At 46.2% G+C, this 15,612-nt stretch overlaps 1 protein-coding gene across 1 annotated transcript in view; it reads left to right on the plus strand.

The window, feature by feature from the left end:
- The first annotated feature begins 12,762 nt into the window (after nt 1–12,762).
- GINS1 (GINS complex subunit 1) overlaps nt 12,763–15,612 on the plus strand; it is a 16,544-nt gene continuing 13,694 nt past the window's right edge. The window contains exon 1 of the mRNA XM_026450947.2: nt 12,763–12,973. Within this exon, the coding sequence (XP_026306732.1) occupies nt 12,899–12,973 (75 nt within the window). The 5' untranslated portion in view covers nt 12,763–12,898. The remainder of the gene's footprint in view (nt 12,974–15,612) is intronic.

Genomic DNA, 15,612 nt, shown 5'->3' on the forward strand with positions numbered 1-15,612 from the left:
GCGGGGCAGGGCATTTTCACTTCTTTTGTGATTCTTCAGTTACTTCAGGCCATCTGGGCATATACGTGCAAGTCACAGGGGATGCGATGGCTTGGTTTGGGCTCAGAGATCTGACACTGGGTTCCCCCAGGCTCCTATTCCATGGTTGCATGCACCTTGAGGGCACCCACATGGTTTGTCCATCGCCTGTGAAAACAGAAGTATACCCTCTTCTCTCCATGTCAGTAAATCCACTGGACCTTTCCATTTTCCTTCTTCCAGGGATTTCCATAACACTTTCGGATAAACTTTCCTCTTTTCCTTTAACACTTGCCAATGTCTTTCTGCTGGAGTCTTACCATCCGTACCAGGAATCAAAAAATTTAAGGTAAATAAGGCTAAATGTAGTTTTGATTGAGGTGGTAGTTGGCCTCCTATACCCCCTTTTTGTATTTTCAACATGCATTATAATGTTTGATGTGCCCACTCTACAATGCGTTGTCCTCTAGGATTATAAGGAATTCCCATTTTATGGGTTATAGCCCAAAGCTGTAAGAAATTTTGAAAAGCATGACTAGTATAAGTGGGTTCATTGTCAGTTTTTAATTGCTTAGGTATCCCCATGTGAGCAAATGATGACAGACAATGTCATTGTAGATGACCAGCTGTCTCATGTGTTTGGCATGTAGCATGCAGCATATGAGAATAAGTGTCTATAGTCATATGAACATAGCTAAGCTTACCAAAGGTTGCTATGTGTGTAATGTCAGGCCTCTGAGCCCAAGCCAAGTCATCGCATCCCCTGTGACTTGCACATATATGCCCAGATGGCCTGAAATAACAAGAATCACAAAAGAAGTGAAAATGCCCTGCCCCGCCTTAACTGATGACATTTCACCACAAAAGAAGTGAGAATGGCCAGTCCTTGCCTTAAGCGATGACATTGTCTTGTGCCTGGCTCATCCCGGCTCAAAAAGCTCCCCCACTGAGCATCTGGTGACTCTCACTCCTGCCTGCCAGAGAACAACCCCCCTTTGACTGGAATTTTCCTTTACCCACCCAAATCCTATAAAAGGGCCCCACCCTTATCTCCCTTGCCTGACTCTCTTTTCGGACTCAGCCCGCCTGCACCCAGGTGATCAAAATGCTTTGTTGCTCACACAAAGCCTGTTTGGTGGTCTCTTCACACGGACCTGCATGACATGTAATATCCATTTGCCAAATTTCATTTGGAGCCAAACCTCGTGGGCTACAGCCTTCTACAGGTGTGGCTCCAGGGACATACTGACAAGTAGGACAGGCTTGTATTATAGCCCTAGTTTGGCTGCGAGGTAAATGTAACTTGCGAGTAAGGGTGGCAGTACTTTGGTACAGAAGCTCACGAGACACTTGAACTTGCTGAAACACAGAACCAATCAGCTTGTCTGCTTTCTCATTACCTAGACATAGTGGCCCAGGAAGTTGCATGTGAGAACGAATATGAGAAACATGAAAAGGACCTGCACGAGCGCGAATAACTTGTTGAAGTCTTACATATAAATTAAGCTGGCTGGGCGCGGTGGCTCACACCTGTAATCCCAGCACTTTGGGAGGTCAAGGTGAGAGGATCACAAGATCAGGAGTTGCAGACCAGCCTGGCCAATATGGTGAAACCCGGTCTCTACTAAAAATACAAAAAAATTAGCTGGGCATGGTGGTGGAGGCTGAGGCAGGAGAATTGCTTGAACCCAGGAGGCAGAGGTTGCAGTGAGCTGAGATCATTCCACTGCACTCCAGTCTTGGCAACAGAGTGAGACTCTGTCTCAAAAATGAAAGAAAAGAGAAAAAGGAAGGGAAGGGGAAGGGGAAGAGGAAGGGAGAGGGAAAGGGGAGGGGAGGGGGAGGGGAAGGGAAGGGAAGCAGTTCTGGGTCTAGTGTACTTTTTTTTTTTTTTGAGGCGGAGTCTCGCTCTGCTGCCCAGGCTGGAGTGCAATGGCCAGATCTCAGCTCACTGCAAGCCCCGCCTCCTGGGTTTACGCCATTCTCCTGCCTCAGCCTCCCGAGCAGCTGGGACTACAGGCGCCCGCCACGTCGCCCGGCTAGTTTTTTGTATTTTTTTAGTAGAGATGGGGTTTCACCGTGTTAGCCAGGATGGTCTCGATCTCCTGACCTCGTGATCCGCCCATCTCGGCCTCCCAAAGTGCTGGGATTACAGGCTTGAGCCACCGCGCCCGGCTAGTGTACTTTTAATTGTAGCAGTTCCTGTGTGACTGGCTACATTTACAACATAAGCTGAATCACAGACAATGTTGATAGGATCTGAAGCTGTGAGCTGTAAAACCTGAATGACTGCAATTAGCTCTGAGTGTTGAGCTGAAACTCCAGAGGTCATTATTGTTTGAATATGTTTTGGTCCATAGATAGTGGCAGGACCTTTGAAAGAGCCATCAGTAAAATAAGTCTGTCCACCTGCAATAGGCTTGTGATGAGTAATCACAGGAAGAATGAAATAATGGATTTTATAAAACTGTAAAATTTTGTCTTGAGGGGTAGTGGTTATCTATAGCACCCATGAAGTCTGCAAAAGTAGTTTGCCAGGCAGTCGACATTTCCCAAGCTGTGGCTTGTTGCTGGGAGTATAAAGGAGCAATAATTTTGTCAGGGTCATATCCCGTAAGCATTTTTGACCTATGCCTGCCCATAGTCACAATCTGTGTAATTAAAGAAAGATAAACTTGCAGGGTTTTGACTGTTTGATTAGGTAGAAAGAGCCATTCAATTACTGTTACAGACTTGTCTATGAACTGGTCCAAAAGTCCTGTTGGAGAGTTGGGTGTAGGAAGAATAAACAAAAGCAAGGGTTTTTGCAGTTGTAGCCTTGGAGCATGTCTCTGCAATAACCTTTGCTCTACAAGCCATAATTCAGCTTCTGCCTCTTTAGTTAATTGCTGCAGGGAATTTATAGAAGAATCTCCTTGCAGGGTTTGGTAAAGATGTGTAAGTTGGTAGGTAGCAATACCTAACATCAGCCATAGCCAATTAATATCTCCTAATAATTGCTGAACATCATTTAAAGTCTGTAACCTGTCTTTATGGAGAACTACTTTCTGAGGCCGTACACTTCTCTCTAACAATAGTTCCTAAGTATTGGTATGGGGAAGTTGTTTGTACCATTTTGGGAGCTATTTGGAGATTCCATTTAGTCAAAGCCTGCTTTGTTTCTCTGAGTAACTGATGTAGGATTTGATCTGTAGGAGCAGCCAAAAGAATATCATACATAAAATGAATGGTGTAAGCAGTAGGAAATGTATTCTGAGGCTCCTTTAATGCCTATCCTACAAAATGCTGACATAGCATAGGACTGTTAAGCATGCCCTGGGGTAAACTCTCCATTGATAATGAGAAACAGGTTCTCTTTGATTAATAGAAGGCACAGAGAAGATGAATCGAGGCTTATCCTTCTGTGTAAGGGTATAGTAAAGAAGCAATCCTTAAGATCTATTACTACAAGAGGCTAGTCTCTTGGAATAGCTGCTGGAGATGGTAAGCCTTTTTGTAAGGCACCCATCAGTTTTATATGTGCATTAATAGCTCTTAAATAATGTAGCAGTCGCCATCTTCTGGACTTTTTTGTAATAACAAACACTGGAGAATTCCAGGGGCTGACTCTTCTATGTGTCTGGCATCCCATTGTTCTTTTACTAGCTGCTGAAGTTGTGTCAGCTTCTCCTGAAATAGGGGCCATTGATCCACCCATATGGGTTTGTCACTGAGCCATTCTAATGGTAAGGCAGTGGGTGCAGGAGAAATATCAATGACCCCCGTCAGAAATCCTGATGTCCTAGCTAGCCCTTTTCTATCTGTTTTTCCAGTTACTGATAATCGAGTTAGGATTTCTTTGAAATTTTCCTACACCTTTTCCCTCTGATATCCCATGTTCTTCCTCATTTTAAATCCTGGATTATCAAAGTTTTTATTTGTAAGTTTCATATCCCGTGCTGTAAGTAAGTCTCGACCCCATAAATTGATAGCTGTATTTGAAACATAAGGCTGAAAAGTACATGACTGTCCATCTGGAACAAGACAAGATAAAATCTCAGGGCTCTGTTGAACACTTTGAGCTGTTCCTACTCCCACTAGGGACCTAGAAGTTAATTGCAAGGGCCAGGATGGGGGCCAGTAGTCTTTAGATGTTACTGATACATCAGCTCCTGTATCCATAAGCGCATAAAATTTTTTTCCTTTAATTTGTACTACACAGGTAGGTCTATTAGAGGCTATGGGTTGGGATACATAGATTCCCATGTAGTTGTGCTCCTAAACCCTTTATTTCCTTGTTTCTCCTTTTGTGCAGAAGGGTGTAATTTGCAGGGAATAAGCAATAATTAGCAATATATTCTCCCGGTTCAAAAACCTAAAGATGTTGTGACATTAAAACTACTTGAATTTCTCCTTCATTATTGGAGTCAATCACTCCTGGGACTACAGTCCCTTGTAAATTAAGATGGCTTTTGCCTAAAATTAGTCCCACGTATGCTGTTGGTAAAGGTCCCCAAATACCAGTGGGAACTTTGATAGGTTTGTCTCCCCCTAGTAATGTGATTCTTTCTCTGGCGGTTAGATCTAATTCTGCACTTTGTGGTGTTCCTGGGGTGAGGGAATCAATGTGCCTCCAGGAACTTATCCCTTCCCTGAAACGGGGTTGAGGTCTGGACTGGGAATGCCCTCATTGTTTGTGGGGCCCGGGTCTAGACCCCATCTTGTTTCCTGGCATGGGGGTGCCATTCTGATGAAATTTTGAGCAACACCAATTAGCCCAGTGATTTCCTTTGTTACAGCAAGGACAAAGTCCTGGCGTTTTTTCTGCTGGGTGGGACACTGTATTGTAAGGTCGTTTCTGTCCTGAGATCTGGCAGCATTCCTTTTTAAAATGTCCAGTTTTTCCACAATTATAACATTTTCCCATTTTAGGGTTTAACCCTTGGCTCCTTTTAGATTTGTCAGCTGCTAAATTAGCCATTGCTTGTGCTAACATTGCAGAGTGATGAAACTCAGTTCCCACATCCTGACAATTTCCCAAGTTTTTTGTATACCTCACCAGTGCCAGTTCATGTTTACAATCCATGTTTGCATTCTCAAAAGCTAGAGTTAAGGTTAGCATTTCTGCAGCTGCGGTATGAGGAATTTGACACTTCACTGCCTCTTGCAATCTTGCAAGAAAATGTGCATAGGGCGGCCAGGTGCAGTGGCTCAGGCCTGTAATCCCAGCACTTTGGGAGGCCGAGACGGGCAGATCACGAGGTCAGGAGATTGAGACCATCCTGGCTAACATGGTGAAACCCCATCTCTACTAAAATTACAAAAAATTATCCGGGCGTGGTGGCAGGCACCTGTAGTCCCAGCTACTTGGGAGGCTGAGGCAGGAGAATAGTGTGAACCCGGGAGGCGGAGCTTGCAGTGAGCCAAGATCGTGCAACTGCACTGCAGCCTGGGCAACAAAGCAAGACTCTGTCTCAGAAAACAAAAAAAAAAAAAAAAAAGAAAGAAAGAAAATGTGCATAGGGCTCTTGCAATCCTTGCATGATACATAAAAAAGTTTGTACTGGGACTCCCTCTTCAGGAATTGTGGCCCAGGTGCATTTAGCGGCCTGTGCGCACTGCTGATAAGCAGCGTCTGGGAGTGCCATTTGATATTCCAGGTCTGAATAAGGGCCATTACCTAACAGCATATCCTCTGTAATGTCTCTGTGTCTAGCAACATGATTCTGTCTAGCCTGGTCTGCACATATTTCTTGCCAATTTAAATTCCATGTCAGATATGCGCTAGTGGACAACCAAGCTCGCTCCAAGTGTTTTACATCAAAGGGTAAAAGACTCGTAGCACCAAACATGGATTCTAGCAATCCTAAGGTAAATGGGCTTTGTATACCATTATTTACCACACTCGCTTTTAATTCCTTTAACAACTTAAACTCTCGTGGAGTGTGTTCATGAATAATCTACTGTGGATTATTTGGATCAGGCCTTACAGAAATAGGAAAAGCACAAGGTCCTAAGGACTCTCCAGCTATGGCAGCAGAACGTAAAATTCTTTGTATTGGGGTCTCTATTTCTGCTACTGAAGGAAGCGGTACAGATGTTTCTGCAACTGGAGGAGGCGGTATACGCCAATTTTTATCCTCCCTACCCTGTTCTTTATTTTCAATTGGAGCTGTGGGTGGGACAACAGATTCTTTCAGATTTTTAGATTCAGCCTGCTGCCCCGCAGAATAATAAGAAGATAATGGCAGAAGTACAGTACGAATTAAACTCCAAGTGGAAAAAACAGAAGAATCAACTTTAGGACCTTTTTGATGAGTCTGTTTTTTTTTTTTTTTTTTTGAGACAGAGTCTCGCTCTGTCACCCAGGCTGGAGTGCAGTGGCAGGATCTCAGCTCACTGCAAGCTCCGCCCCCCGAATTTACACCATTCTCCGGCCTCAGCCTCCCGAGTAGCTGGGACTACATGAGCCCGCCACCTTGCCCGGCTAGTTTTTTGTTTTTTTGTTTTTTTTTTTGGAGGCGGAGTCTCACTCTGTCACCCGGACTGGAGTGCAGTGGCCAGATCTCAGCTCACTGCAAGCCCCGCCTCCCAGGTTTACGCCATTCTCCTGCCTCAGCCTCCCGAGTAGCTGGGACTACAGGCGCCCACCACCTCGCCCGGCTAGTTTTTGTATTTTTAGTAGAGACGGGGTTTCACCGTGTTCGCCAGGATGGTCTCGATCTCCTGACCTCGTGATCCGCCCGTCTCGGCCTCCCAAAGTGCTGGGATTACAGGCTTGAGCCACCGCGCCCGGCCACTGATGAGTCTGTTTTAATCCTTCTCCTGCTCTAGCTCAATTTTCCACATCAAGAGTGCCTGCCTAATGGCCGGGCGTGGTGGCTCATGCCTGTAATCCCAGCACTTTGGGAGGCCAAGGCGGGTAGATCACGAGGTCATGAGATCGAGACCATCCTAGCCAACATGGTGAAAACCTGTCTCTACAAAAATACAAAAAGTTAGCCAGGCGTGGTGGTGCATGCCTGTGGTCCTAGCTACTCGGGAGGCCGAGGCAGTGGAATCGCTTGAACCCAGGAGGCAGAGGTTGCAGTGAGCCAAGATTGCGCCACTGCACTCCAGCCTGATGACAGAGAAAAACTTTTTCTCAAAAAAAAAAAAAAAAAAAAAAAAATGCCTGCCTGTGGAAACCATGGGTTATGTGTAATAACCTTTTATGGCTTCTGCAGGAGGTTAGTTAGTGCCTGTGAATTAACCTGAGCTCCAGACTGTCTCAACAGAACTTTAAGCAACTGCACATAATGTTTTTCTTTTTTTTGAGACGGATTCTCGCTCTGTCGCCCAGGCTGGAGTGCAGTGGCCGGATCTCAGCTCACTGCAAGCTCCGCCTCCCGGGTTTACGCCATTCTCCTGCCTCAGCCTCTGAATAGCTGGGACCACAGGTGCCTGCCACCTCACCCGGCTAGTTTTTTTTTTTTTTTTTTTAGTAGAGATGGGGTTTCACCAGGTGAGCCAGGATGGTCTCGGTCTTCTGACCTTGTGATCCGCCCGTCTCGGCCTCCCAAAGTGCTGGGATTACAGGCTTGAGCCACTGCGCCCGGCCCAATGTTTTTCTTTAATAGACAAATTCTGCCTCTTGTTACCCTGATTCAGAAAACTTCCCATTCCCAGTACTTCTTTAAAGCACTGCTCCCAGTACCTCTTTAGGGCACTGACTTTATATCTGCTGCCAGCAGACTTGTCCTGGGGTCCCTGTTCGCCTTGTCAATTTCAGTTCCTCTGCTCCAGCGGACCTTCTTTGTTCACATCCTTGAAGTCCCTGTTTGGGCGCCACTTTGTAGAGCACCTGATTCTGTTGCTGATTGGGGGCGCCACTTGTAACCTGCATGGACCTGGGGGACTGAACAAAGGGGGGCGAACGCAGGAATAAAAGACAAGAGACAAAAGAGTATATTTGGAAGAAGGGGTCGGGGGCACCTTGCCTCTAGTGGACAAGGGCCCTGAGCTTTACACAGCCCTCCATATTTATTAGGCAAAACAGATAGCAATAAATGGGGGGGGTGATTGTCGGGTAATAGTCAGCTGTTTGGTTCACAGCAGCTTTGCCAGACTGTATCCTTCGGACAATAGGCAATAGATTTCTCAGTAGATAACTTCAAGGAGTCTGGTGCCAGGGAGTGAGGCCCTCAGCAAACCTTTTGGTGGCAGGCACAGTGTGAGTTTGCTCACATCTTGCATTCGTGATACACAGTTTGCTGTTTGATCATATAGCCTCCAGTGGAATGCTGAGTTGGTCACAATCCCTTTGGCCTTTTCGGTTCCCAACATCTGACCTGAACACTGGCCTCTCCTATCATCTCCCTGCTCCGGCATCACTGCCTCTTTGCTGGTCCTCACCCAACCTTCCTGGGGCCTTTGCAGTTTGATTCCTCTGCCTGGAATTCCCTGCCTTGCCTAAGGCCCATAACCACTTGAGTTATTTTCTCCCCATTCAGGTCTGTGCCTTCTCTGAACACTTGAACTCAAAACCCTGACTCTTTCACCTTCACTCTGTTCACCTTCCTTGGGTTATTCTTAGTGCTTTATCACCAATATATTTCCTATCAGTGTATCTGTATGTTGCCGTTTTCCCACACTGGAATGTAGAATCTGTAGAAAGGACTTTGTTTACTGCTTTATTTTCAGTATCTAGGTCAATGCCAGGCTAATACTAGTGTAAACCAAAAATAAAATCCCAAACCCTCCATCCCCTGCTGACTGGATGGACCCCCTTCTGGGCCAAAGGGACCCCAGAGAAACCTGAAAAAAACAAAACAAAACCAAAAAAACCCATAATTATTGGCTATGACAAGAAGCAAAGTGGAACACACCTTGTTGTACCCCCTCCCTTTTGGAGTGTAGTCACAACTGGCCAGGATTAACATTAAAATAAAGATCCTAAGACTCACAAACACACTCTTTGTGGCAGTAAGGTCCAAACTCCAACCTGACTGATATAGCATCACATGACAGATAGCAGACTCTGAAGGAAATCAAGATGTTTTATTTACCCCAAAATATATTTCTTTGAAATATTTTGAAATGGCCCTGGAAAGCCATCTTTTGTGTGGGGAATTTGCATCTGTAAAGAATCTCCATTAATGCAGCCAGGTCTTTCCTGAATCTAGGAGAGGTTAAACAAGAGTTTAACATACCTTTTAAGATCTGAAAAGAGACATTTACCATCAATTATCTGAGAGGGCTGCTGCCTATGAGGCTTCATCCATATAACAAGAACCTTGGTCTCCACAACCTCTCCCTTAACTCAGTAATTTCCTTCTGTTGACAGTCTTTAGACAAAACGTGACTCTTTAAACCAATTGCTAATCAGAAAATCTGTAAACTCCCTGCTTCAAGATATCCCACCTCTTTAGGCTAAACAAAAGTATACCTTCCATGTGTTGATTTATGATTTTACCTATAATTCCTGTCTCCCTAAAACACATAAAACCAACCTGTAACCTGTAACTGCACTGCCTCACACACGCTTTCTCAGGACCTCTTGAGGCTGTTCATGGGCCATGGTCACTCACTGGCTCAGAATAAATCTCTTTAAATATTTTAGAGTTTGGGTTTAACTGCAACACTAGGCATTTCATAAATATTTGCGGAAGGTATAACTGAATCATCTCAACTCCTTAGAGGTGGTTCCACTGTTCTCATTCTACTGGTAAGGAAGTGAGTCTTGGGGTCATTAAGGAACTTTGCCTCTGGGCGGAAATTAAAAAGGTATGGCCGAGGAGGGTAGTGCATGCTGGTCCTTGAATCAGTCCTGCAGCATAGTCCAATCTAGAGTTGTGTATTTGAGAAAAACACCTGGATAAACTATTCCTTACTGTAGAGATGAAAATGAAATTGCCCAAGGGGTTCTCCTTGTCCACTGCCCAGACAGAACTGATTTATCAGGACGGGGGAGTCGCAATAGAGAAAAAGTTTTTTGGGTTTTTTTTTTCTTTTTTTTGAGAGAGTCTTGCTCTGTCGCCCAGGCCGGAGTGCAATGGCACAATCTCAGCTCATGGCAACCTCCTCCTCCTGTGTTCAAGAGATTCTCCTGCCTCAGCCTCCTGAGTAGCTGGGATTACAGGTATGTGCCACCATGCCCAGCTAATTTTTTTTTTTTTTTTGAGACGGAGTCTCTGTTGCCCAGGATGGAATGCAGTGGGGCGATCTCGGCCCACTGCAACCTCCACCTCCCAGGTTCAAGCGATTCTCCTGCTTCAGCCTCCTGAGTATCTGGGATTACAGGCGTGTGCCGCCATGTTTAGCTAATTTTTTTGTATTTTTAGTAGAAACGGGGTTTGGCTGTGTTGGCCAGGCTGGGTTTTTTTTTTTTTTTTTTTGGCCAGGCTGGTTTTGAACTTCTGACCTCAGATGATCCACCCACCTTGACCTCCCAAAGTGCTGGGATCACAGGCGTGAGCCACCATGCCCGGCCAGGCTAATTTTTGTATTTTTAGTAGAGATGGGGTTTCACCATGTTGGCCAGACTCGTCTCGAACTCCTGACCTCAGGTGATCCACCCGTCTCAGTCTCCCAACGTGCTGGGATTACAGGCATGAGTCACTGGGCCTGGCTGAGAAAGAGTTTAATTCATGCAGACCCAGCTGTACAGGAGACTGGAGTTTTATCAGTCTCCTAGAAAACTCCAAGATAGGGATTTTAAAGGATAATATAGTGGGTAGGGGATCACAAAGTGAGGGGTGCTGATTGGTTGATCAGAGATAAAATCATAGAGAGTCAAAGCTGCCCTCTTGGGCTGAGTCACTTCTTGGGTGGGGACCACAAGACCAGATCAGCCAGTTTATGGATCTGGGTGGTGCCAGCTGATCCCATCAAGTGCAGGGCCTGCAAAATATCTCAAGCACTGGTCTTAGGTTTAATAATAGTGGTGGTATCCCTAGGAGCACTCCAGGAGGTTTCAGAATCTTGTAGCCTCCTGCTACATGACTCCTAAATTTCTAGTCTTGTGGCTAATTTGTTACTCCTGCAAAGGCAATCTAGTCCCCAGGCAAGAAGGGGTTTTGCTTTGGTAAAGGGCTGTTACGTGTTTGTTTCAAAATTAAACTATAAACTAAGTTTCTCCCCAAGTTAATTCGTCCTAAGCTCAGGAATGAACAAGTATGGCTTGGCGGTTAGAAGCAAGATGGAGCCAATTAGATCAGATCCCGTTCACTGTAATAATTTTCTCAATTATAATTTTTTCAAAGGCGGTTTCTTTTTTTTTTTTTTTTTTTTTGGGAGAGGGGGTCTTGCTTTTTCGCCCAGGCTGGAGTGCAGTGGCCGGATCTCAGCTCACTGCAAGCTCCGCCTCCCGGGTTTACGCCATTCTCCTGCCTCAGCCTCCTGAGTAGCTGGGACTACAGGCGCCCGCCACCTCGCCCGGCTAGTTTTTTTTTGTATATTTTTTAGTAGAGACGGGGTTTCACCGGGTTAGCCAGGATGGTCTCGATCTCCTGACCTTGTGATCCGCCCATCTCGGCCTCCCAAAGTGCTGGGATTACAGGCTTGAGCCACCGCGCCCGGCCTCAAAGGCGGTTTCAAAAAGGCAATGTTTGCTGGGTGTGATGGCCCACGCAGTAATTCCAGCACTTTGGGAGGCCCAGGTGGATGGATCCCTTGAGCTCAGCAGTTGTAGACCAGACTGGCCAACATAGTGAAACCCCATCTCTACTTAAAATACAAAATAGCCAGGTGTGGTGGCCTGAGCCTGTAGTCCCAGCTACTCAGAGGGCTGAGAGGGGAAAATCACCTCAGCCCGGGAAGTGGAGGCTGCAGTGAGCTGAAATGCCGCCACGGCACTCCACCTGGGCAAGGGGAGTTAAGACCCTGTCTCCAAAAAAAAAAAAAAAAAAAAAAAGGCAATGTCGTTATTCAACATAAGCCTGAGTAGGCCATTCCCATGCGCATTCCTCAGATGACATACCTACTGTATATTTGCAAAAGATCAACAGAGTTTATACGGTTAGCTAGAATTAATCCAAGATTGCTTGTTAGAAATTAACATTGCTTTTTGAAAAATTGCCTAATAAAACAATTCTTTAGCAGTGATTCCCATCTTCTATTCTATATGGTTAAGAAATATTCCATAACCATCTAGCCAAGAAAACGCCTAGTGAATTCGTGTTACTCTAAGGAAGATACTACAAATATTTTAAACGACTGCTCTAAAATCAAAGGGTGGTACTGTGGTGTTGGAAATGGGAAGTCTGGAGCCGTGACCTTGGGCAAGTTACCTAACTTCTGTTTCGTTATTAATCCCGGGTCTTAAAACACTTCAGAGATAATCGTGGGAATGAAATACACACTGCAGTCCCTACCAGCACTAGGTACCCAATAAAAGATAGCTTCATTTTAATATCAAACAGAAAACCCGCACTGCAAAACTGAAACGCTTGCGTCCTACCAATGCATACCAAATTTTTGGGCCTTTCCTCTTAACCTCAAAGTGCCCCCTTGAACCTAAACGAGAATGAAAAGGAAAATGAGAAGGAAGCTGCGGGGCGTGCATTTATTTCCAGCTCTGCTGCCTGTAGAGTCGCCCGGCCCGCCGCCTGAGAACTCGAAAAGCTCTCTCTGCTCAGCCGAGTGGTTCTCCCATCTCCCGGGCGGAGACCTCACCTTGTAACGACCCCTCTCACTCCGCCCCTCCTGGAATGCGGCTGAGCGGCGGATGTCCCTTTTCGGGCGCCATAGGCCGCGTTCCTATTGGCTAGCTTTGTTTGGCGCCAAAGAGCGGAGGCGGAGGCGAGAGCCTGGCGCTGTAGGACTTAGAACGATCTAAGGAGTGAGGCGGCCGAGAGCGCAGATACCGTTTTGGCGTGAGAGCTGGTAGTTGGCAAGGCCGCAGAAGCGGAAAGCGTCCGCCATGTTCTGCGAGAAAGCCATGGAACTGATCCGCGAGCTGCACCGCGCGCCGGAAGGGCAGCTGCCTGCCTTCAACGTGAGGGGCGGGTAGACTCGGACGGGGCGTGCCGGGGTTGGGCCCGGGGCTCTGGGGCGGGGCGGCCCCCCGGCAGGGTTTACTTTCGCACCTTGTTCCCCCCGAGGTCCGGAAAAATATTGGGAAGCAGCAAAACAAAATTCAGGAGGAAAAAGAAAGCATTCTTGCTTACATTACCCAGCGATTTGGTGAATTTCCTCCTCTGAGCACATTTTAGCATTTTTCCTTGGACAGATTTGTTCCGGACCCTTAAACAAAACGTTTACAGGTGGCATGATAATTTAGCATATCTTGCCCACTCAGGCATCTAAGTGTGGTTAGGAAAAGCTAGGCCTCTGGAACCTGGCTGAGATTGTGGTTCTGTAGTGTGACTTTGGGGCAGTTACTCAAGCTTTCTGTGCTCTCAGTTTTCTCATACGCAAAAATGGGGATGGTGACGATAATAGTACACAACGCGTGATGTAGTGGACGCAAAATGAGTGGCACGTGTAAGGGTCTGTGCATATGCCTCACATACAGTAAGGGCTGAGTCAGTGTTAGCTATTAATATTCTTGTTCTCCTGCTGCTACTATTAATATTATGATTATTTGTATTTTTCTACCACTGCTACCCTAGGGAGATTGCTAAGCACTTCATGTACATTATCTCTTGTCTTTCTGATAACCCTTTGAGGGCCCGGTGCCATGATTCCTGCCTGTAATCCCAGCACTTTGGGAGGCTGAGGCGGGAGGATGGCTTGGGGCCCAGGAGTTCAAAGCTGCAGTGAGCCATGATAGTGCCACTGCATTCCAGCCTGAGTGACAGAGGGAGACCCTGTCCCAAACAAAACAAAAATAACTTTTTGATGTTTAAACCACTGATTTCCACTTTTTTCAGCTATATATGCATAGGATTGGGGAGATTTAAGTATATTGCCTAAGGTGACACAGCAGGAAAGCTAGGATTTGAACCCTGGCACTCTGGCTCCAGAGCCTGCACTCTAAATTCTGTATTTCACTTCTGTCATAGAGCAGGCATTATGTGGATATCAGGACACATTTTGCTGGAAGAGGGGCACAAAAACAGATAATAGAGTTCACCACAATAAGTGATACCAAGGAGGTGTAGCAAGGAGCACGAAGGAAAAACACCAGTATGAGCTGTGGTAGAGGAGGTGACATATGAGCCTTTCCATCCTCAAGGATGAGGTTACTGATCTGAGAAGGAAGTGAGGCATCCCAGCCAAAGGATGCTGCAGCATGAAGTCATGTAGTCACACTGGAGCGGGTGATCAATAGGGCCTTTGGGGAGGCTAGGAAGGTGGCTCACAGCCTAAATGAGTTTGTTCACTTGTAAGGCATGCTGGGAGCTGGTAGTGGATTTTAGACAAGGAAGTGATAGGGTAATTTTTGTGTTTTGAAGATAACTGTGACAGCAATATGGGGAATGGATTGAAGAGAGAAATGAATGGAACAGAGATGGCTACTGGGTGGCTGATAGAGCAGGTGAGAGGTGTGTGGTCTGAACTGTGTCAGGTCAGTGGCACTGAGATCAGTGGGTTTTAGAGGCATGAAGCAAACACGACTTGTAACTATTAGAGCAGGGGCAGAGATGGAGCCCATAATGAATGAGAGGGAGGAATCGGGATCTTGGAGGATCCTCAGGAAACTGGGTAAACAACATCAGAGTTCAGGAGATAGAGTGTGTTGGGAAAGGTAATGAGTTTTGTTTTGAACACTAAAGAGCACCTAGTCGGACAATTAGATTGTCTTACAAATGAAGAAATCGAGCCAACACAAATTATGGGTCAAGTTAAGGATCTCGTCTGAATTTACAGCATATTGGAGATAGAGCTTCAACTTGAACACAGGGTTTCCAGTTTCCAGTCAATTGTTTTTTCAACTTCAGAACAGTTACCTCATTTAAAAAGTTAGAAGGCAGCAGTCTGCAGCTCAGTAGAGATGCTGGAATGCAGGAGCATGTAAGTGCTAAAATGTGGCTGGAGAACTAGGAACTTTAAATTAGAGGCCATCTTACATATCAGGACACGGGCCTAGAGAACAGAGAGACTGTGCCAGCAGCAGGTGCGGCCAAGCTGGATTTTGGACCTGACTCTGACACTTAGTTTAGCTCTGTTTTACTCAAATTTTAAGACAAATGTTGGGTTATCACTTTGTGGGGCTAGGGGCTGGTCTTAGAAGTTGTAGAATCAGGCCAGGAGCGGTGGCTCATGCCTGTAATCCCCCCACTTTGGGAGGGCGAGGCGGGTGGATCACAAGGTCTGGAGATTGAGACCATCCTGGCTAACACGGTGAAACCCCGTATTTACTAAAAATACAAAAAATTAGCCGGGCGTGGCGGGACATGCTTGTAGTCCCAGCTACTTGGAAGGCTGAGGCAGGAGAATCGCTTGAACCTGGGAGGTGGAGGTTGCAGTGAGCCGAGATCGGGTCACAGCACTCCAGCCTGAGCAACAGAGTGACTCTGCCTCAAAAAAAAAAAAAAAAAAAGTTGTAGAACCACTCTTGGGCCGGGCGCGGTGGCTCAAGCCTGTAATCCCAGCACTTTGGGAGGCCGAGACGGGCGGATCACGAGGTCAGGAGATCGAGACCATCCTGGCTAACACGGTGAAACCCCGTCTCTACTAAAAATACAAAAA

Source organism: Piliocolobus tephrosceles, unplaced genomic scaffold (genome assembly GCF_002776525.5).
Source record: "Piliocolobus tephrosceles isolate RC106 unplaced genomic scaffold, ASM277652v3 unscaffolded_26370, whole genome shotgun sequence".
Lineage (NCBI taxonomy): Eukaryota > Metazoa > Chordata > Mammalia > Primates > Cercopithecidae > Piliocolobus > Piliocolobus tephrosceles.